General features: G+C 37.8%; 1 protein-coding gene across 3 annotated transcripts in view; it reads left to right on the top strand.

The window, feature by feature from the left end:
- Positions 1–23,938, top strand: part of LOC149191661 (2-Cys peroxiredoxin BAS1, chloroplastic-like) — a 253,444-nt gene that overhangs the window by 116,078 nt on the left and 113,428 nt on the right. For 2 of the 3 annotated variants that reach the window (XM_089404387.1, XM_089404386.1), the window contains 2 exons: positions 10,887–10,968; positions 11,136–11,215. The exons of the other annotated variant lie outside the window; for it this stretch is intronic. In XM_089404387.1, coding sequence (XP_089260513.1) covers positions 10,887–10,968; positions 11,136–11,215 — 162 coding nt within the window. The remainder of the gene's footprint in view (positions 1–10,886; positions 10,969–11,135; positions 11,216–23,938) is intronic. 3 annotated transcript variants of the gene reach the window in all.

Below are 23,938 nucleotides of genomic sequence, written 5' to 3'. Positions count from 1 at the left end.
TCTTTGAGCATTCTCTGCTATTATACCACTTGTGTGTTTTATTTATACTCTTAGACAGAGTCTGGAATAGGCTAGCTAGCCTTCGGATCTCGTCCTCTTTTTAGAGGCGACATATCTGGTAAATGCCCTACCAGTCCATCTCTGGTTGGAGTTTGCTTGTGTTTGGGGTGTATTCCTGATAAGGGATATTAAAAATTCTGATTTGATCACTGTTGTTGATCATCATTTGAATAGTAGTATTGTCACTGACTTACAAATCAAAATTTTTCCACTGAATGGAATAAGTGTTCTTATAGTCTTAATCTGATAATAAAATCAATGTGACAAAGTGAGCAACATATCTAATCTTACAGTTAACCCACTCCTAAAAAGCATTGAATATCTTGTTTAAATTGGTGCGATACAATTTGATCATTAAAAGACACCTTGGACTTGAAATATGTTAATGTCTCTTGTCCCTACACGAAATTGATGATCTGATAACACCGAAGTTGGCATTGGGATAATCTAACTGCGAATCCTCGTGCAAATTATCGTTCCAATCTTTGTTGGCATGTATCTCATTGATATATCTCAGGAGCTTTAAATTAAGTGAGGAATGTTACAAAGAGCAACATATCTAATATTACAGTCAACCCACTCCTAAAAAGCATTGAATATCTTGTTTAAATTGGTGCGATACAATTTGATCATTAAAAGACACCTTGGACTTGAAATATGTTAATGTGTCTTGTCCCTTCACGAAATTGATGATCTGATAACACCGAAGTTGGCATTGGGATAATCTAACTGTGAATCCTCGTGCAAATTATCGTTCCAATCTTTGTTGGCATGTATCTCATTGATATATCTCAGGAGCTTTAAATTAAGTGAGGGCATTGATAATGTTGTGGTAATAATCATTTGCATCTTGTTAAAAATTGGCTAGGTTACAAGATTTTGGCACATCCTGTAGTTGTTGAAGTTTGGTATCTTGTGGGTTTATATACATATTTCATTGGCACTTAGTATCTTGGCACATTTTCTTATGATTGAGATTATAAATCATTGGCAAGTACTTATAACCAAACCATAATTAAGTACTTAAACAACGTAAGCAATCCTAACTTAAGAAGCACTCGTAATCCTTGCACTTCATCTGGGATAGTCATTCATCCAAGCAACGATTGTCGATCCAGTTAGTTGGGTTTTAACTGACAATAAGCAAGAAATTGACTCCATAAGGCACTGGTCTCAAAATTGAATCTAATCTAACCTTTAACTCTTGCTTAAATAAACCGAGTTGCTAGGCCACTGAATCATGTCTGGCTGACTCGTTGGTTTCCAACTTGTCCTTCATCTTCACATTTCCATAGCGACTACTCCCCAATGCCTGCTGTTGGGAGGCAACTAGAATGGAGAGGTCGAAGATCAGAGTGACAACCTCCGGCCTGAGTAGTTGTCGTAGTGCCTGTACAATCTGAGCAACAACAGGTCCACAAACATAGAGGAGCTAATTCTTCCCTGAAAAGTAGTTCATCAAGAAATTTGCTAAGATTCGTCTGAAATTGGCTGCAAACAGATGTGAAAGGGTATTCAATTGTGTTTGTGGGCTATGATTGCTCGAGGGTTTTGTTGGGGTTAATTGTTTTTTTGCAGTCGGCATACCTACTCATTATGGCGTGGCCCAATTCCTGAACAAAACATTTGTAAGCTGGAAAGTGCAACTGATTTTTGTAGGGTTTCACTTTGTATTCCTGCTGATGAATTCGCTGTGTATTGAAGGGTTAAACTTTGACACCTTGGCAGTAGATCTACGCTCTGTATTTTTAACCCTATCTTGGAGCTGTGAAACATCAACCATTGAAGTAGTCATTGAAGCATCAATATGTTTTGGTCTGAAAGAAAACTTGTTCGTACGAAATTCCTAAAATATTGTTGGCAATACTTATAAGCCTGCGGTCTTGGACTTCTGAAATAAGTTTTGTCTGTTGATACTTTACAATAGAACCTTTTCGCTAGTGGAATTGAAGTCTTAATACTTTAATTTCGACTGGTGATATTTCTCTCCTTGAAAGGAAGTGTGACAACATGACCTTTATGACCTCTGCGACCTGTACACCATATCTTGTGCTCCTGAAATAACTAGCATGAAAACCATCCGTTGAGGATTAAGATCCGAGCTCCAAGTGCAGAATCATCAATGAAGGATCCAAACTTGACTGAGGCTGTCTTGACCATATTCTGAATTGCATGATGCATACTTTCGACCATCTTGCATTCCACACAGCCTTTGATGAATTGTGATCTGGTTATAATTATGGACTGATGAAGCCTTAACATTAAGACCAATTTGTGGAACCATCACAGACCTATATTTTTGATGACCGTAGCCCTAATCTTGTGGAACTGCAGATATAACAGAGTATGTTGAAGATAGAATTTGTATAGATTCGTTGAGTTCTTGATGGTGCAACACAATGGCATGACACACTAAAGTTGACTTTGATAGTCAGATATGTATTTTTGTGATGGATATGATCATTTGAGAATATAATTGCAGAGAGAAAGTTTGAGAAAGCTGAGATCTGGAGTATGGAAACTATTTGCCTGTAGAAAAGAAATGTGTGTGTAGTCTGTAGTTGTTTACAGAATAAGGTTGCTTGTAGCATAAAATTATGCAGAACATTGATAATTTATTGTAGTAATAACCTAGATTTTATTGTGGGATGAAATTGCTTTTATTACTGCTTGTAGCTGAGTGTGAGCAAGTATTGGAATTGAAGTATGCTTAGACAGAAAGGTTATACAATTGCCATTGTTATTTGGGTATGAGAGAAATGACACACTGATATACAATTGTGTGTCTGTGATGTATAATGACATATGACAGTGATGACAATAGTGTGATGAATGACAGTGCATCTATGAACGTTATGACACTCTACAGGACTCTAGATGACAATGATAACAATTAACTTGTTGTATAGTAGAGTGACCATGAGTATTCTTGATAGGAATGGTAGCATACTCTTGATAACCTTGATGACAATAATAACAGTCTTATGACTTGACAGTGACCTTGTGACAGCATTTGACATGAGATTGAACTATTATGGCAATGACCTAATATGTGTGCAATGATAGTAGGGTAAGATATTACAGTGACTTGATGACAATGACCTTGTTTAGTAACACTGAGCTTGGCATATGGCAGCAGTTACCTTGCTTAGTATCGAATTGGCAGTGACCTTTATGTAATGCAGTATGTGACATTGTCTTTTTGACAGTGATTTGTAACAATATTCCCTTGACAGTGATGTATGACTGTACCACTATGACAATTATGATAGTGAATCTAAGACGAGGCTCTTGATGACAACAATAATGTGATGTGACAATGAATCCTCGACCATAACAGTGATTTTGATGCGCATGCATTTGTGACAACAATCTTAATAGTGACGTCAAGATACAAGACAGTGATATGTAAGCACTGATGGTAGAGCCGGGAGTGACCTAGTATGGAAATGACATCTGTTGTGACAACTTCTCTATGATGGTGTCTCTTTGACATTGATGCAACAATAGTAGCATGTGAGAAGATGTAGGTTGCAGGGCTGTGGTGACAGTGATCTTGAGCAGCAGCAGCAGTAACAATGGCAACAGTGAGCAGCAGTGGCAACAATGGACAGCTGGAGTAGTAGTGGCAGTGAGAGTGGAAAATTATAATTGGGTCACTGTCCTTTGTATGGAAGCCCAAACCCTTTTCAGGGAGAATTTGCTTCCTTCCAACTTTGCTGGTAAAACCTTTGGGGAGCCTCTTCTACTTCTTTCAAGATTCATCTGGTAAATTTGTATGTACATCATACATAACAAAACACTTGGTTGAGACAAGATTTCTGTGTATTCATCTTTTGATGTGATGTTGTTTCATGTGTTATTTTGATGGTATGAATAATTAATCTAACCAATTGTAAAAATTAAGGAAAATATTGATTCACACCCCTCTTAGTATTTTCAACAATTGGTATTAGGGCTAAGGAAAATACTGATTCACCCCCTCTTAGTATTTTCAACAGTTGGTATTAGGGCTGGTTCTTCTTTGAAGCTTAACAACTTGAAGGCAGGTCCGTAGCATTCTGAGTTGTTTGGTGGAGATAGCAGTTGAAGATAAGATGGCTGTTGATCCTGAAGGGGATGTCAATTTCCCCAAAGGTAAACTTCAAAATGTGGAACGGGAAAGGGATTTGAACAGATTTATGTTTAATAAGCTTAATGCAGAACATAAACAATTGAAGGAGAATACGAAGCGTTATGATAACTGGAGATGGTCCAAAGTTGAAATCACTTAGTGTCAAGATCAAATTAAGAAACAACAAACACTAGAAAAGGATCGTGAACTTGATGAAGCAAAGAAGGAAGTGGATCACCTCAAAAGCATGCTGTAAGAGGCAAACAATAGGGAAATCACCTTGACCAACCAACTTAAGAAAAATAAAAGCCAAATAAATGGAACAAGCAGGTTAAAGAACTTGGCAAGCACATTACTACCTTGAAGAGGGAACTTGAAGAAGCCAAAAGGTCTGAGGAAGTCTTCAGAATTCAAATGAAGCAGAAGGAAGAGGATTGCGTAAAACATGAATAGGAAATTGTCATCTTGAGAGCTATGTTACCAGAAACGGAATGGGAGCATTCGTTTCCGAAAAAAACGCAAAGAAAACGAAACGGTACGGAAAACGACGTTTTGTACGGTCGTTTTCGTTTTTCAATTGATAAAACCGGTTTCTCCAGAAACGGATGGGTAATTGATAAAATCGGTTTCTCCAAAAACGGATGGGTTTTTGATACAGTTTTGAGAAAAGTCGTTCTGGTTCGTTTGTGATGCTGGTGTCATTCCAATTGGACGTTGAGCCTAATTAAAAAAAATAATGAAGGTTGGTTTTGTGGATAGTTTTTGGTTTCATGATGTGTTGTGCTCAGCTTAAAATTTCTTTAACATTGTCTATTTAGGAATTTTGTTCGTTAAAATTATATTATTTTGATGTGTTTCCTATTGTTATGTTTTTTTAATGTTTTAATTATTTTTTAGTGTAGAGTTTCTTATATAGTTTTATTTTATTTAATATTTAATTTTTTTTTTTGTTATACAAAATTATAAATTTAAATGCACATGGTTACATTATATATTATTTTTATTATTATAAAGATTAATTACTATTATAATGGATTAATGATAAAGTTTTGAAAGTTTGATGGTAATTTTTTTAGGTTTTGTTTAGTTGTAGCATTTGTGGTTCTCAACCCTTCCACTTTTTCTATACAAAATGTTTGTGGAGGGAGAAACACTTCTTCCTATAACAAGATTTTTAAAGGTAGTAGTAATTCTAAACAACCCTCTACTTTTGGCTCAATTCCGGAATCCCAATAGGGCTCAATTCAATCTTCACCATCCTATTATCCAACTAGAGAAACTACAACCTACTAGTTGCTTGCCAAATACTACAATATTTCCAAATTTGAGGTCTGCTCAAATCATATGGGAGAATATACACATGATATGTGAGATCATGTACTCATCCGGAAATTTCTAGGGATATGGCCTTCAAAAAAATCTCACTCTCACTAGGTCCAAATCAAATGGAAATGGAAAAGTCAAATCAAGCTTGAGTTCAATGCCAAAGGTTTCTTCACTATTACAGGATCAAACATGGGTATTTGAGAATGACCCATGTAAGCAACACAAGCTTTGTTTCTCACTATGAATATTTGAGAATGGTCTACGTGAGCAAGGAAAGCCTATAAACAACTACCTATGAACCACATTATTGGAGAATGCAGATGATGTTTACTTTGTTTTATTTTTTTCACATTTTTCTTGTTTTCTCTCTCTCTCCTCGTTTCTTAAATGTGAAACCTCGAAACTCTGTTTCTCGTCCCGTTGTCGTTTCTCGTTTCTGGTAACATAGCTTGAGAGCTGAAGTGGACAAGCTGAATAAAAAACTAAGGAGTTCACAAGTCTTGGATGACATTATCAATTACCAAAGATCACCACTTATCAAGACATAACCTTTGGATATATTGGTGAGTTCTCATGCTGCAAGGATGTGAAGTTGTCAAAGAGGAGGAGATGTCACATGACGAAGATGGAAAGCAACCTCATGACGAGAAGTGTAAAGTCAAGTTTTGCACAAATCAACCAACACCGGATACTATAAGACAAATGCCTCAAAAAATCAATATGATGCATTCAAGACAACAAATCATAGAAGAGTATTTGAAAGTGGATAGCAACAAAGCTTTGGATACTCAAGGGCGAGACACCTTTTAAAGATCATCACCCTATACACCCAAGTATGTAGGCACATTTCATGGTTATTGCTATGAATTTTCTAACTATGGACATAGAGCTAGAGATTGCATGGATTATAGCAAAAGTAATGAAAGAGGTTTTTATCAAAGCCCTAGAGTCAGATTTTCTAGAAGACAAGATAGAGTCCCATATGCCTATGACAGCAGAAGCTACAACACTTTTGTTCCATTATTGCCCCTATAGGCGCTCTCTAGCCCAGTATTGTAGAGATGTTGTAATGTAATGTTTAACATTTTGACTAAGTCAAATTACATAAAAATAAAAGTTAAATTTTAATAGTAAAATTAAATAAAAAATATTGTGATGTAATGTCAACATTTTAACTCAGTCAAAATAAAATAAAAAATAAAAATAACCCTATAAAAATAAAATAATAATAAAATAACCCTAGAAAAGTAAAATAATAATAAAAATAAAAATGGCCTATGGTATTGACCCATGGTAGTCATGTGGAATGTAACATATTTAAAGTGGGAAATTAAACCAACCTAGATCCATCTTAAATCTGGATCTATCAAGTGCCGAGAGGGATCAAATCTCTTGATATGCAAACCTCTTTTAGAGTGAAAAGGGGTGTCCAATACCAATGTCCTGTTCCAGGACCTCTACACCCACTAGCAACCAAACATCACCAAGAGAATACACACACCTTGTTCTCCAACACACTGCTGGTTCTCTTGTCCTTGGGATCCGTGTTACCTGAAGTCTAGTTAGGGCACACCAGCTGCCCTAAACCACTGCTCCAAATCCTTGGTTACCCTTCCAAACTTGCTGCCCTTCTTCGCTGCCTCTTTTGGGCCTTCCACACACTCTTCTAGGCTTAAGGATGCTCCTCAAGATACTCTACAGTACACAGACCTGTTACAGCAAGAGGGATCTGCCTTCTTTCAAGGGTTAACAACCCTATTACTCCTTCGCTACCCTCTGTACACCTGTGGCTAGCATCATATGGACTGCCGCTAAGGAAGAAGGCTCTAAAATAGGCCCCTTGGCCCTCAGACAGTCCTCCACTCACTGCTGTAGGCACAGCTCCTACCTGTGGTCCAGAACAGAGTATAAACCACACTATAATATATGCACAAACTCACCTCAGACCTGTGGCCCTGTCCTGCAATGAGATCTGTACCCAAACACGAGAAACTCCTCCACAACCTGTGCCAAACTCGCCCTCCTTGCTGCCTCAGACTCGCTGTGCATTTCAGAGGTAATCTTTGATGTGATTGCACTTTGGATGTGTGAGAATAGCCTCACACTTATCCTCTATTTGTATGCTAACATGTGGGTTTCACCAACTGCTCTTGTGGCTCTCTTAAACCCAAGCCGACCTGCTCTAGGTGCCACAAAACCCACCAGCAACATACAAAAGTTCATATCTCATATTAGGGACCTCCTATTTGAGTGATTTTTGCTTCCCCTAGTTCCTCTAGGGACCCTCTAACATCTCCATGAGTCAAACCACTTAACCAACTCATTGTTTTGGTCCCAGACCGATGAGTACAAAACCCCAAGCTTTGGTTCCAAGCCCACAAAACACTTTTGTGTTGCTCCAACTTCCAAATCCTGAACCCTAGGGTTTGGAGTACATCCCAAGCTATCAAATCTCAACATTTCACTCGGGCTATCTTGCTCCAAGTTTCATCATATAGGCATCTAGATAGTACATGAAGCTTTGGGGTCTACTTAAAGATATTACCCTGCTCTGCCTCTACACAACTAAAAAAGAAGATATGGTGGGTAACAGACTTCAAAACATAGATAATCCCATTTAACATAAATAACCTAAGCTAACTTTACCAAGTTACCTAAATAAAACCATGGTGGTACAATCTTTGCCTTTTACATGTGTCTTTTACCTAGGATATAAGGTATTTGTTAAGTTTCTTGATTGGGAATTGGTAAAGGTAATCTAATTTATGAAAGGGGAGTAGGGAATGCATATGAAATTACCTTCAAAGTCAATAGATAGTGTACTATGTTTGTCTTTGGCGCAACTATCTATTTTTTGGATAGGAGTCTTCATTTTCTTTGTGATAAACCTTTGAGACCGAGTCTTATATTCAATTTTGCTATTGTAGGAGCTTTTTCTTATCCCCTTTTTGTTAGTTTTCTTCAATTTCTAGTCCATTTTCCTTTGGATTGTCATTTATCTCTAGGACTTTAGGGGGTTGGCCTTTTAGTGGAAGTAGTGCAATTTTTTTTTTCCTCTCTACTTTTCAGCATTTTCTTTTGGCTTTATTTAACTTCGGTTTGCTTGATTGTTTTCATGAGTTCTTCATTTACACCATTTTGATAACATTGGATAGTCTATTCACAAGTGGGGAATGTAATTTTTTATAAGGATGAGATGGTGATGTAAGGTAATTTGTCTAAGTTGCAGGAAACGTTGGCAGGGGAGGAGTTTCCGTACAACAACGGACAACACCGTTTCCACATGCAACTTGACTTTTTTTTTAGTTTTTTTTATTAATTTGTCTTCTAATTTTTAATTAGGTTTTTCTAATGCGTTCAAGTTGTTTCTAGATGCCTGTCTAAAGTTATAAAAGTGAACTTTTGCCCTAGTGTTGATATACAGTTCATTAGGAAGTTTGAGGCATATGCAGTTCACTTTTACTTAAATTTTTAACATCACCATGAAATGACTCAGGATGTTTGAGAGTGGTTTCGCCCTCATTGGATTTCATATGGAGAAAGTAGAATTTTAGATCTCACTCAAAATCCAGCAGACTTATCTGTTTTTCAGGATTTCAGGATTGGGGGGATTGCAATGTTTCCATTGGATTTTATCATGTACTAAGGTATGGAACTTGTATTTAATCAAGAGAACCAAGTTGTCTATGCAGGGGAGACTCCCAATAATCAAGAGCATGTAGAGTACTAGGGTATGAAACTTGTATTTAATCAAGAGCACTAAGGTCGTTCGACTATGTAGGAGGAGACTCCCAATCAAGCACAAGACAAGAAATTAGAAATTTCTCGTGGCTGATTTTGGATATTTCTATTTTCATTATGTGATCATTCATGAGTAAATGTGATGTAAATTTAGAGACTTATAGTTTATGCATTGACAATTGACAATTTTATCATAATGTAATAAATTAGAATGTATCATATATGCTTTATGATTGCACATATTTCTTAAATGTCCTAATATATATATATATATATATATTCACGTTTCCCCGTTTCCAAAATTTGGGGGGGTCACGTTTCGTACCCGTGCCCATTTCGGAAACTCGTACCCGTTTCCCCGTTTCGTGCAACCTTGTAATTTGTGGAAAGTGTTAAGTATGGGTATGATATGGTTATCCTGCCTACCTTGATTTCTAGTAGTCCCTATTAGTTTAGTTTAAGACACGGTTATCCAAGGACTATTATGCCCCCTTGTGGTTGAATAAGTTAAAAAGGTAATATTTTTTTTTATAAATGTTTGAATTTCATATCTAATGTCATAGCACACTTACAAACAAGACAGAACTATCAACAACATTTTAAAGCTAGGATACAACAGCGAATCGGACCAATAGAAGGAAATTATGATGAAGTAATATATGTGAGCGTACATGAGGTGAAGTGTCTAGGGTGGAGGAGCTGATATTCAATTTGAAATTAAGTGTATGATGGAATGTAGAAGAGAAGCAATCATGGATCTGAGAAGCTGGAACAGAACCTTATCCAATGTAGAAACATCACACCCAAAAGGTTGTCTCTAAGGTAGTTACTTTTTATTTTTTATTTATTTATCTTAATTTGAATTTTTCCATTATGATCATTAAGAACCTGTTGTGCTCAACCCATCTGGATAGTTATTTGAATTTCACGGGACGGAATCTCAATGGTGTGGTTATGGGGCAGGAAGGGATTCTTTGTTTCCCTGTTGATTGCTGGAAATTCTACTGCTATTAGGAATTTTCAATCCTTGTCAATTCGATATGCATTGTTGAGTGGGCCAAGAGACTAGTTGTTGGTTGCTCTAGAATGTGAGCTCACAGGGAGAGTGCAGGTGGGAGGGACTGACATGGAGGTAGAGAAGGGTCTAATGGGGCTAATAGATGCATGAGAAATGGGATTTTGCAGAAATACGAGGAGAAATTAAAAAAAGGTAATCTTAGAGAATACTCCTGGAGTGTACTCATTTTCTCATTGGAACATTCAAAGAAGCTAGCAATGTTCAGTTCATAGAGAATAAATCTTTATAATATTTACATTCTGGATAGATATGGTCTTTCCATCTGTGGGATGGAACATCGTCTCAGATATTTTTGTCTTTGGAAAATTGTTTCCAGAATTTTCAAATAGTAGTAATTTCATCACTGTATCAATTTTGTGAATGGAGACTTGCCATATTTCTCTTGATTCCTATCCTTCCAAATGTTTATTATGAATATTCTTTTTGTCCTTTGTTACTGGTAGAGCAAGGTTGGAAGGAAATTCTAAATCAGTGCAGCCTGTTTGTTTATGCATGGTTGCTAGGAGGAAAAACAGCAATTTTTTTTCTGTAAGGATAGTGGCTAAGCTTATGTTGTTTTTTGTGCAGGTCAAGCTGTCTGAATACATTGGGAAAAAATATGTTATTCTATTTTTCTATCCTTTGGACTTCACTTTTGTCTGCCCCACAGGTGGTGGTCATGTGAATCAGATATCTCTCTTGTTTGCATTACTTGAAAGATATTTGTTCCAGGAGAATATTATAAGCATTTTGAAAATTATAAATAACTGATAAATATTTTCATTATTCAGAGCAGTGGTTCATCAACTCATTGATTTCCGAATGTGTTCCTGGCAGAAATCACTGCTTTCAGTGACAGATATTCTGAGTTTGAGAAGTTGAACACTGAAATTCTTGGTGTTTCTATTGATAGTGTGGTAAGTGTCGGTGCGTCCTCTGTCATTTTACTTAGGGATGCTTATCATGGACTGAATATATTGTTGCTTTATGATTATTTTAGTGCAAAAAGCCCTATGTTGGATCTTTGATATTTGCAGTCCTTTTTGGCTACACTGAAGTAATTGTGTAGAAACTAATCTATCTCTCTCTCAATCAAGCACTCCGTTCTTTCAAAGGGCACATGACTGCTATCTTCTTCATGCAATTATGGAGATATTTCTATTAACTGATGAGTATTTTAGTTAATGTATATGAAAATGTTTTCATCAACTGACATTTGATTTTACCATTTGATGAGAAAGTAATATATAACATTGATGTAACACCTGAGCTACTGTTGATGTGAAAATTTGGGGGAGCCTTTGACAAGAATATTGGAGAAAATTAGAGCAGATTCAACAATGATTTAATGATAAAACAATTTTTTTTATTCAATTTCATATCTTATAAGGGCAGGATGCCAAAAAGAAGTCAATGTAATATACAAACAAATATTCCTGGAGTATGGGAGCGGAGCAGGAGTGCTAGGAGCACCTTTTCCCAAAAACCCTCGGGAGTGGATTGTCCCCAGAGTATATATATATATATATTTATAAAACATGCAGAATGCGTCTCTTGGTGGGATGATGGGGTGGTTTCTCACAGGGATGTTATCCTCTCCACCCGGTTTCAAATCCCACGGGGGGACACCATGGCCCGTCATAGTACGGCTGGAAGGATAGCCGTCCTGTTAGAGTCTGGGAACCTGGCTCCAGTTTCAGGTGGTCTCTGGACATCTAGGTCCTAGGCTGAACTATGAGTTTTTGATGTATGTGGGTTGTGGGCTGTTGCATATAATTGGGGAGGTTGCTAGTTCCCCATCAACCATTTTATCCTTTAAAAAAACCATGCAAAATGCCAAATTAGTTACATAATATATGAAAACATGCATATTTGTGCTACATATAGATGAATACTACATTGTTATGAAGTTAGAAATGATGCTTATACTACAATAATGATTATATAGAAACTTTGAAAGAAAACATTACGAATAAACAAGTGAGAACATCTAAATGACAAACATAAATGGCAATCAATGTTCCATCATTGCTTATATTGGTAACCTAATTATTAGTACCACTTTGCCTCTACCTCAAACCAAAAGGAACACTCTGTAGGAATTTTAGGTTCCTGTGGCCCCTCCAGTTTTAATTTGTTTGCATATAGCTTGATGCCCACAACCTCATTTGGCTGATATTTAAACATCATATGCATTAAAACGTAAAGCTTGGTTTGCTACTACTACACTTTTACATTTCAGCTGATAAGAGATTTAAACAAGCTTCTCACAAATTGGAGACACTGATTTTGGTCAATCTCTAACCCTAGAAAAACCCACAATGGGAAAAGCAGTCTAGAAGGAGGATTTTATTATGCTTTTCTCAGGAAAAATTTACACAACTTAAATTACACTTCAGGTACTTATATCTCCCTTGAAGTTTGTGCTACTGGCAGACTTTGGCTGCCTGCAAAAATGTGCCACTTTTCAGCACTCCAGATCTGGGAATATGTGCCAATTCGTGCCACTGCTCAGCTCCTTTTCCTTCCTTGAGAAACTTGCTGACATACTAGGAATCTCTCCTAGTTTTTTGTGCCACAGATCTGCTCTCTGCTCCTGAAAATACTAATCAGCAGTCAGTCCTCTTCAGCCCTGAAAAGTACACTGTTCCTAAATTTTCCGGCCCCCCCAAAATTTTCCCACCTCCTAAATTTTTGGGCATGGTCTCCTAAAAACGCCGGCCTGAACTTGCCCCTATTCCAGTGCTGGAACATGCCTTAAAGTCAGTTCTGTTATCACTACGGTCTGACCTTAAACTCGGGTCTAAAGTGCTGCTATCAGACCTTAAAGTGGCCAGCAGCAAGGCGCAGATTCATTTCTAAATATCGCTAAAACCATAATAAATTTAAAAATTGATCTGAACTTTTATAATTGGCCATAGGCGTTATGCATAACCACTTACAGGCTTACACACAGTGTTAACACAACACTTTACTCTATGCGCAGACATTGGATCTTTTGCAGCTCCACAGCTCATGTACATCCATCCACATGCAGATCCAGCTTCTACAGTGCCTATGCAGTTCATTCATGCATAGTCTGGGCGGATTTTTTTATGGGCCAACACACAACTCCGTTTATGCAGGTCCACAATTCATTACATATGCACCACTGATGAATAAATGAAAATTCTCACAAATTTCACTAACTCTTTGAGCCCATGGCTCTGATACCACATGTAGGATACTAAACAAAATTAACACATAAAAAATACCAAAAACATAGAAATGGCAGAAAAGGCCTCAGCCTCATTGTATTCCTCTCATGATGCAATCCAATGTACAAAGAATGATAATGGTAGAAATAAATACATGAGGAAGTTTGTCTCAAGATAGTTTGTCTATCTTGGACACTATGATTGAGAAAATATCTCAACAACACACTAATCTAGGAGCCTAACTAGTTGGAGAGAATCTCTCAACCAACTAGATCTAAATTGATTCCTATCCACGAGGAACAAACTCAATCTAGAAAGGTAGGATTAAATACTAACTTTCATGATTTTAATTAATTTAATTGTTTTGGACTTATAAATGTTTTCATCACATGAGAGTGAGTCTAACAATGATGAGATATTTGCACCCGTTGCTCACTACACTACCATCCGTTCGATTATAGCCCTCGCTGTCTTGCAAGGATGGAATCTACACCAGATGGATGTCAAGACTGCCTTCTTGCATGGTTCACTTAAGGGGGAAGTCTATGTGGAGCAACTTGAGGGGTTTGAAGTTCAAGATTGTCAGACACATGTATGCAAGTTGAAGAAAGCCCTCTATGGGTTGAAGCAAGCACCCTGGGCTTGTTATGAGAGGATCGATAGCTATCTGATGAAGCTGGGATTTACAAGAAGTGAAGTTGATTTGAACCTTTATTTTAAGGTTGAGTATGATAGACCTCTCATCTTGGTACTCTATGTGGACGATCTCTTTCTGATAAGTGCAGACCCTCTTATTCATCAATGTAAGAGGGAGTTGGTTTCCGAATTTGAGATGAAGGACCTAGGATTGATGCATTACTTCCTAGGGTTGGAGGTCTAGCAAAAGGCAAGCGAGTTTTTCCTTTCCTAAGGAAAATATATTGTGAAGATTCTTGAAAGATTTGGGATGGTGGATTGCAAGTCCGTGACTACTCCGATGGAACTTAACTTCAAGAAGTTATGCTGAAGTGCTGCTGGGCACGATTTGGGAAATCCTTCGGAGCATCGTTAACTTGTGGGGGCCTTGATATTCTTGGTGAACTCCCGTTCGGACATATGTTTTGCAGTGAATACATTGAGCCAGTTTATGGTCAAGCCTCATCACATACATTGGATTGCCGCCAAGAATCTCTTGAGATGTCTTCCGGGCACAATCAATTATGGGTTGCAATACACTGTCGGGAATGTGAGGCTCCATGGTTACTCTGATGCAGACTGGGCTAGCAAAGTGGTGGATCGTAAAAGCACATCTTGATGTTGCTTCTCTCTAGGTTCTGCTTCAATATCATGGATGAGAAGGAAGTAGAAGTTGGTTGCCTTGACCACCGCTGAGGCTGAATACATTGCTGCTGTAATATCCCTTATCAGGGGTATCCCTCAAACACAAGCAAACTCCAACCAGAGATGGATTGGGAGGGCGTTTACCAGATATGTCGCCTCTGAAAAGAGGACGAGATCTGGAGGCTACCTGGCCCTTTCCAGACTTTGTCTAAGAGTATAGGAGAAAAACACACAAGTGGTATAGTAGCCGGGAAGCTCAAAGAGATAAAAATAACAGTAGTGCAACATACAATAATGTATACATGGAATATAAGCAGATACTCGAGGAAGGCAGAGAGAAATACTAAGCCATTTTATTATACTGAGTAATGGAAAGAGTACAAGAGGTGATTAGAAAGATGGCACCTCGACTTGCACAAGGCAAGTGAAGAAATACACTCAGAATGGTAAGGAAATGGCCTCTCTCTGAACTGCGTCCAAGCTGCCGGAGAATTGCTGTGCTGCTGCTACTACTGGAATCAAGTGACGATTTAGGGCTGTTCCCCTCCTCAGAAAATGCTGAAACTCTGGAATCAACCTCTGCTCAATAAACCCAAAAAAGCCCAGAAAGATTTTCTAAAATAGCTGACTCCAAAAAATCACCCCCTTGAGGATCTACGCTATCCCTCAAGGCTTTGCGCTGCCCCTCATGATAATCTTCCAAAACTCTACCTGAGACTCTGCCAAAATCCTCCAATATGCAAGGGCTGATCCCTTGCTCAATCTCCAAGCTCAAATCCTCCACATAAACCCAATTCGGAGCTACTACCAAAAGAGACTACGTCCTCCCCTCTCAAGACTGCGCAGTGATCAAAATGCTCAGTTCCTCCTCATCTCCAGAGATCGCTCCTCCTGCAAAATGCTGATGAAACTACCTTGCCCGAGCAGGCACTCGAAGTCCCTCGGGGCTAAGGGTAAGATCTCCGAACGAAGACACTCGATGCACTAAATAGTGCTGCAGACGGGCTAAACAACCAACGTGCTCTAAGTCGAAATGACTAGCTCAAATGCAACATAATCCAATGCCAAAATGAGGAGGCTCCCCTCTTCTTTATAGCGTTGGCCTCTCTCAAAACCCTAAGGCCTACGTCCTCCAACGTAGCCTCTCTCTTGCCACGTGCTCCTTCTCCATCTGCGCACTCCCACCAAGTGTCTACGTGGGCCCCCTTCTCTACGTGGTCTTTTGGCCCCCTTGGTTTCCCTTTTAAGTTACAATGTTGTGCTACTAGGGAGTGACTTTATTCAAAAAGTGAGTTATGTCCCCCTTTCCTCACCTTTTTCTTTATAAATAGCTATAGAAGGCAAAATTGAGCAAAATCGAATATTCCAATTAGCCATGGCTAATTAGGAATATTACAGCTGCTAGTTTGGCCTCCTATGACGCTGTTTGATTGATGAAGCTCTTTAGTGAGCTCTTTAGACATGTGCTTGATACCACTGTGATCTTCTGTGACAACCAAAGTGGGATTTGTCTTTCGGAGAATCCCGTGTTACATGGTCGCTCTAAGCATATTGATATCAGGTACCACGTTATTCGGATATAGTACAACGGGGCGCTATAAGGCTCCATCATATTGGGACGGATGAGCAGGTCGTTGATATTGTTTCGAAGCCCCTCGGGAAGGTCAAATTCTTCACCTTCTGTGAACAACTTGGAGTCGTGGAGATGCCCTCTTATGAGGGTCCTGTATGAGATGGATAGTGAGCTTTGCGAGCTCCAGGGATTTTCGGGTACTTCTTTGAGCGATGAGCGAACATAGGTTGACTCACCCTCCCCTAGTGGCGTGTTATGTACAGGATGAATGGTTCACCTTCCAATGTGGTACCCCTTGGTGGCATATGCATAGGTTGAGTGGTTCACCCTCCCTTACGACATATGAGAAGGATGAATGGTTCACCTTCTCCTGCCGGCACATCCTACCCATGCAGTGCGAGACTCATGGGAAGTACCTCTCATCTAGCCAATGAGTAGGGAAATGAGGATAGGGACGATAGTACTACCGATGAATGCATCATGTACTACCATACTCCCTATGCTAGGATGTTGATATTGATATGAGATCAATGGAAACTAACTACAGGTTAGTTAAGAGTGGTATGTGTTGGAATTTCTAAGTTTAACCTGTTAGAAATTCTTTTTGTACTATCTGGTTTATTTCTTCCTACTTGTTTAATTACTTAACAAGTTATTTACCATGTAAACACTGAAAATAAACACAAGTACAATATCAACATCTATAGATCATCAACTGAAAGAAAACAAGCACACAAGTGACATTGTTATTTTTGGACCAATGTTCCTGGAAAAACCCAGTGCGGGAAAACCGGTGCAACTATTCAGAGGGTTTTATTATTATGCAATTTTCAGAATACAACTAGGGTGCCATAAATGGCTCACCCAACAGAGAATGCCCTCGGCAGTAGTACCTCTCCTCGGAGACAGATATTCCGATTGAATAATCATCGGATGAACGATCCCACAACAACAATTGCAGCTCCCACTGCTCTGCGTCACTCTGATAGCACTGCCTCACCCTACCGGGCTCACCAACACCCCATCTATCCCAAAAAATCCTTAGAACACTGCCTGTTGGCCCTGCGTCAGCTCTGCTAGCCTCTACGTCAGCTTCTGGAGCTTCTGCGTCATCCCCTAGACCCTCTGCGTCTCACACGCTGGCCTCTCGTGGCTCTGTGCAGCTCTTGGCTACCTCTACGCAGCACCCAGTTGCCTTTGCGTCAACCTCTCCGGGCTCTGCGTTATCTCTCTGGTACCAACTTTGCCTCTTTGCTATGTATTCACTGCCCCTCGTTGTCTCTCTGGTACCAACTCTGCCTCTTTGCTATGTATTCACTACCCCTCGCTATTGATCACTGATTCTATCTCTCTTAGCAAACCCCGCTCTAGAGAATAGAATGACTGATCACTCTGGTATGTTCTCCAACTAACCCTCAAGCCTCCCCTTATACTTTTCTCGTTGGTGCATCAACGATTGAGATTAAATCTCTAATCAATGACTAAGATTAGATTTGGCTTGATCCATGACTTTTGGAACATTCTAACCCAGTTTTATATTAATACCCATTAATATTTTATTTTTCCTAAGTTTGGACTTAGGAACTCCATTAAAAATATTAATTATTTTAATATCTCCCAAACCGGTTAGAATTTGCCCAAATCATTTTTGAGTCTTGGAGATCTCATGTGCTTTAGCCTCTCCACCAATTTTCATGGCTAGAGCACATCTTATGCTACCCCAAATCAATAGTATGACTCACTCTCTATTGTTGGAGACTGACTTCGGGTCAGTGGAGAATGATATGATACATTCTCGATCATTTCTTCTTTCTTCATTGTTCAACAGAACAATGCAGTGATAGGGATGTTACAAATTGTCAGACAGTTTGGCAGGTGATGTTCTCCCTAGTTGAGTTGGAGACTGACTTCGGGTCAGTGGAGAATGGTATGATACATTCTCGATCATTTCTTCTTTCTTCATTGTTTAGCAGAACAATGCAGTGACAGAGATGGTACAAATTGTCAGACAGTTTGGCAGGTGATGTTGTCCCTAGTTGAGAGGGTTTGTTAAATTTGGCAACTAGGCCAAACATCATTTTGGACAACTCTTATTTGGCAACTAATATTTTTCTTGGATTCCTCTTTCCAAGAGGTGTAGAATTGATCTAAAGATCATCCCATTCTGACATGTACAAATGAAGTTATGAATTTATTTTGATTATGGACAAATTGTCAAGGTCAACCAACCATCAAATTAGCCTCCTCCAGCCTTCAACGTTGCATATAAATACAATGTGTCTCCTCCTCATTTTGGCATCACACTCATTCATCTTTCTCTCTCTCATCTTGATTGGGTACAATTTTTTGGGGTTCTCTCTCTTTCCACACGTGTGAAGGAAGGTCTGATTTTATAGCTACTATGTTGACCGGATTTGACCGAAATTCCTAAATTTCAGGTGAACGAAATTCAGGAGGCTGACTTTGACCAGCGTTGACTTCAGATTTGTGAGGGAGACTTGTATTTGGGCAGGCACAAAACCGAGTCAGTTTGACCCCTGCGTTGACCAACGTTGATTGCCCTAATTCTTGTTGGCGTTGACTTTAGTTGACAAGGTTTGATTGGTTAATTTCAGATTGTTTTGGGCTACATTATCTTGTTGTTGGAGGCCGAGTTGACCAAGGTTGACCAAGCTGTTTTGGAGATCAATTTCTGTTTCAGTTTCTACTGTTTTGACTGATCAGATTGGGCAAGTGAATATTGTAAATTGTACTCTCTCTCTGCTAAACTTTTTAAGAATTATAAGAAGAATTGATCAAGGGTTTCACCACATTGGGGTTTGTCCCTGGCTGGTGCCATATCTTGTGTCCTCTTGTGTTGGCTTGTCTTCTACTGTTATTGTTTATGTTTTATCTGCATGTTACTATCATGTTGATGTGATTGCTATACTGGATATGATATTGCGCTAATAAAGAAAATTGAAGTAAAATTGTTCCAAGCATGGAACATACCATTGTTATCCTAAAATTAACAACAAACCAATTAGTGATTTTTGAATCAAATATCATTGAAACAAGTTTTATTGACACAAGTGGCAAACAATACGGCATAAACAATCTACAACTAAGTATTGGAGATTATACTTTTATCTCACAATTCAATGTGAAAACCTTATTTTTTGACGACAGTGACTTTGTTTTGGGTTCACCTTAGATGGAAACCTTAGGGTCTTTCATCCTAAATACAGAAAAAAAGTTTTTGACATTTACATACAAAAAGAAAAAAATTAACACTACAAGATGTTACATTGAACCCAGGTTCAGTGACGCCTGTAGACATATAAGAAATCTCAAAAGTAATTCTTCAAGAAAGTAAAAAGGCGATACAAAATATGCAAAGAGAAGCTGACAAGATCACCGCTGACAAAAATGAAGAAGTTTCTCAACTTAAAGAACACACTGAAAAACTACTGACGCAAATTAAGAAGCTTAAGAAGGACAATAATTCATTGTAAAACAAGGTACACCAACTTATTGAGAAGGATGTGTCGAATGTAGAAGTTCAAGTTGAAGAGAAAGGAATAAATTTTGATACAGTGAATACAACAACTCAAGAAGACAAGCCATTCGAAGAAAATACACACTTAGATGTTACAGTTCAGACGATAAACATCCAAAGTGAAGGTTTTGCAACCAACTCAACAACATTGTCACCTGAATTAAATCATAATCTTGCCTCACACATTATAAAGGAAGGACAAACCAAAAGAACTCATTATCTACATCCGAATCACAAGAATAAACATCTTAATCGATCTATTAATTTGTATCACTCTGAACAAGAACATAAAACTTATGTTAATGTCAGTGCAATTAAGTCTTGTGATAGCAATTCACACAAAGTATCCAGTAACCACAAGATTGTACAGGCAATCCATTATAGAGGCAAACAAGGCGAAAAAACAACTACAACAACTACTGGAATAAGGTGTTGTCTAACAAAGTACCTCACCATGTGGGTCACCCACTATAATTAGGCCTACTTAGAAAATGTGCATTGATTACAAGGAGTTAAACAAAATTATGCTTAAGAACAAGTACCCCTTGCCCAAGATAGATGATTTGTTGGATCAGTTGCAGTAAGCCTAATACTTCATCAAGTTGGACTTCCGATATCACCTAGTTTGAGTCAAAGAAGAGGATACCTCGAAGACTACCTTCAAAACCAACCAAGATTTCTATGAGTGGTTAGTTATGTCGTTTGGCCTCTACAATGCACCAACTACATTCATGAACTAAATGAATGATGTATTGCGTCCTTTTATAGATTCATTTGTTATTGTTTATTTGGATGATATAGTGGTATACGGTGCTATCTGGCAAATAATACGGCATAAACAATCTACAACTAAGTATTGGAGATTATACTTTATCTCACAATTCAATGTGAAAACACTATTTTTTGACGACAATGACTTTGTTTTGGGTTCACCTTAGATGGAAGCCTTAGGGTCTTTCATCCTAAATACAAAAAAAACGTTTTTGACATTTACATACAAAAAGAAAAAAATAACACTACAAGATGTTACATTGAAGCCAGGTTCAGTGACGCCTGTAGACATACAAGAAATCTCAAAAGTAATTCTTCAAGAAAGTAAAAAGGCGATACAAAATATGCAAAGAGAAGCTGACAAGATCATCGCTGACAAAAATGAAGAAGTTTCTCAACTTAAAGAACACACTGAAAAACTACTGACGCAAATTAAGAAGCTTAAGGACAATAAGTCATTGGAAAACAAGGTACAACAACTTATTGAGAAGGATGTGTCGAATGTAGAAGTTCAAGTTGAAGAGAAAGGAATAAATTTCGATATAGTGAATATCACAACTCAAGAAGACAAGCCATTCGAAGAAAATACACACATAGATGTTACAGTTCAGACGATAAACATCCCAAGTGAAGGTTTTGTAACCAACTCAACAACATCGTCACCTGAATTAAATCACAATGTTGCCTCACACATTATAAAGGAAGGACAAACCAAAAGAACTCGTTATCTATATCCGAATCACAAGAATAAACATCTTAATCGATCTATTGATTTGTATCACTCTGAACATGAACATAAAACTTATGTTAATGTCAGTACAATTAAGTCTTGTGATGGCAATTCACACGAAGTATCCAGTAACCACAAGATTCCATAGAAGATTAATTTAGGATGGTCAGATCCATTCTTCGTGCGACAATTTTATATATCACTCCGAGCATCATATCGTCTTGTTTCGACAAAGATGACCGTTTCGAGACAAGAAGAAATTCGAAGCAGAAAAAAGAGATCAAGCCTTTCATTAGTAAGCTTTGAGGACAAAGCTTTTTGAAGAGTTAGGCAATGTTATGAATAAAATATATCAAAAATAATGTAAATGATAATAATCATAAATAATGATTAGTTAATTAGTAATTAGGTTGAAGAGGCATGTCTATGAAACATGACTCTCCATGAAGAGACACCTGCTTGGTATATAAGCAAGTCTCTCACTCTCATTGTATCATCATTCTTATTCATACATATAATATATATCCTTGTATTTCAATGGAGATCTTTATATTCGAAGTCTTTTGGAGTATTTAACTTGAAAAACGAACTTTGTTCGTTCCATTAGATCTCATCACTCATAGACCAGTGGTGGAGATCTAATCTTTACTTGACCCCCTTTTTATGTTCACCCCTCATTAATGAGCTCCATAGTCACTTCAATGTTGTTTTTTGTACCTTGTACCTTTTTAACCTAAAGTCAACTTACAAACATAAAGTGACCTTAAGTCACGTGACTATAATAACCTCATAAAGTCACTTACTAAAAAGGTTTTCTCATGTGTTTTCCTAGGTCAAAGGCAAAGGCTTTAGGACACACCTCCTTGGTACATTTTTCCAACACAATGTTAACACCAAACAATTTCGATGAAAATTCTTAATTGAAGCTTTAAAATATGGTAGAAACAACTTAATGTGCCTAATCAACGAGTTTGGTTTGAGTGAAAGGTAGATTTTCGCTAAGGCCATTACAAAGGAGTTCAAGAATCAACACTAGAACATCGGAGTACATAAAGGACTTGTGCTCTTGAATAAATGCCTAATCACATACTCTCATATGTGATAGAACACAATGAAAATGTTGCAATCCCACCGATGATGAAATCTTGAAAACTGTTAAAGTCTGTTGAATTTTGAATAGGATATGAAATTCTACTTTCTCCATATGATGTCCAATGAAATTGGAACCACTCAAACATTTTGACACAATTGATGGTAATTTTAAAAATTAAATAATTACTTAAAAAATTTAACATTATTATTAATTTCCAACATTTTTGGTCAAACATACTCAAGAACCATAATCAGGGTTTAAAGTGGCATGGAAGTGCCAAGGGAGAATTTAGGGAGTCCAGACCTTGCTTCAGAGTGTCACACTCCCCACAGTTGCAAGGAGTGTCCTAGGGAGTCACAGAGTGCACTGCTAAATTTTGGGATTGTGCAAACTAGATGCTTCCATTTGGAGTTGTGGTTTCGAGCGCGTAGTGGCCCTTGGGAGGCTGATTGTGGCAACATTGGTACAAACTCGTCGTCAATGTTATAGGAATCCCATGTCAAACTCACTAAATTGTGGGTTTGACTTGGATAGGGATGTATTGGAGTTTTTCGGCTTGGTTTGAGTCAAACTCTGGGTTGATTGATTTTGACTCAATCTATGTGAGTCTAGGTCTTGATTAATTGTGAGTCAAACTCTCCTTGCTATTTTTTTGAGTTTTTGTATTTGTTCATATCTTTGTATTTTTTTGTGTTTTTATTTATATTGTGTACTCCTCGATTTTTTCCCAAGTTTCAGAGAGTTTTCCTTGCTCCGAGTCTAACTCTTGGCATCTCTGCCTCATCGTTTTTTTTTTTTTTTTTTTTTTTTTCTTTTCTGATTTTTAGTATAGTAACCTTGTTCCCTCACCTTGAGATAAGGTCAAGATGAAGGAAACCCAAACTTCAATTATTTAATAAATAAAAGATATGGAGCGTAGAAGGTTGAAATTGGGTGCACTAAAGAAATGCCAAAATGGTTGTTGATTGAGGGACTTACTAGAATTTTCATCCAATCGTCGTGACTAAGGAAAGTTGTGAAAGACTAGCATTCATTTTTTTATGGTATTCCGGAGCTTTTCATATTAAAATAAAAATATGTTTTGATAAAGGGTTCATTAATCCACATATAGGAGAATAACTGTCTTCCACTCCATGACAAGTTAAAATAAAAAAAATAATTCTTTACGACTTAAGGAGCAACTATTATTACTTGTGGGAGATAGATTGATCCAAAAGCGCTTATGTGTTAAGTGCAAGTAAAGTATGCCATTAGGATATAGTTAGAAGATGAAGGTCCACACACTATCAATTTCCAAGATTGGCTTATTGTCAGGGAAGAATTTTTTTCAGTGGATTGAAATATATTATGAATTTATGCTACACCTAGAAATTTGTTCCATCAACAGGAAATCATCTATTTTTAAATTGGTGAAGACT

The sequence above is a fragment of the Pinus tabuliformis genome, chromosome 2_2 (assembly GCF_031772625.1).
Source record: "Pinus tabuliformis cultivar Carrire ecotype Pingquan chromosome 2_2, CPIR1, whole genome shotgun sequence".
Lineage (NCBI taxonomy): Eukaryota > Viridiplantae > Streptophyta > Pinopsida > Pinales > Pinaceae > Pinus > Pinus tabuliformis.
This window is presented reverse-complemented; position numbering and strand designations above follow the sequence as displayed.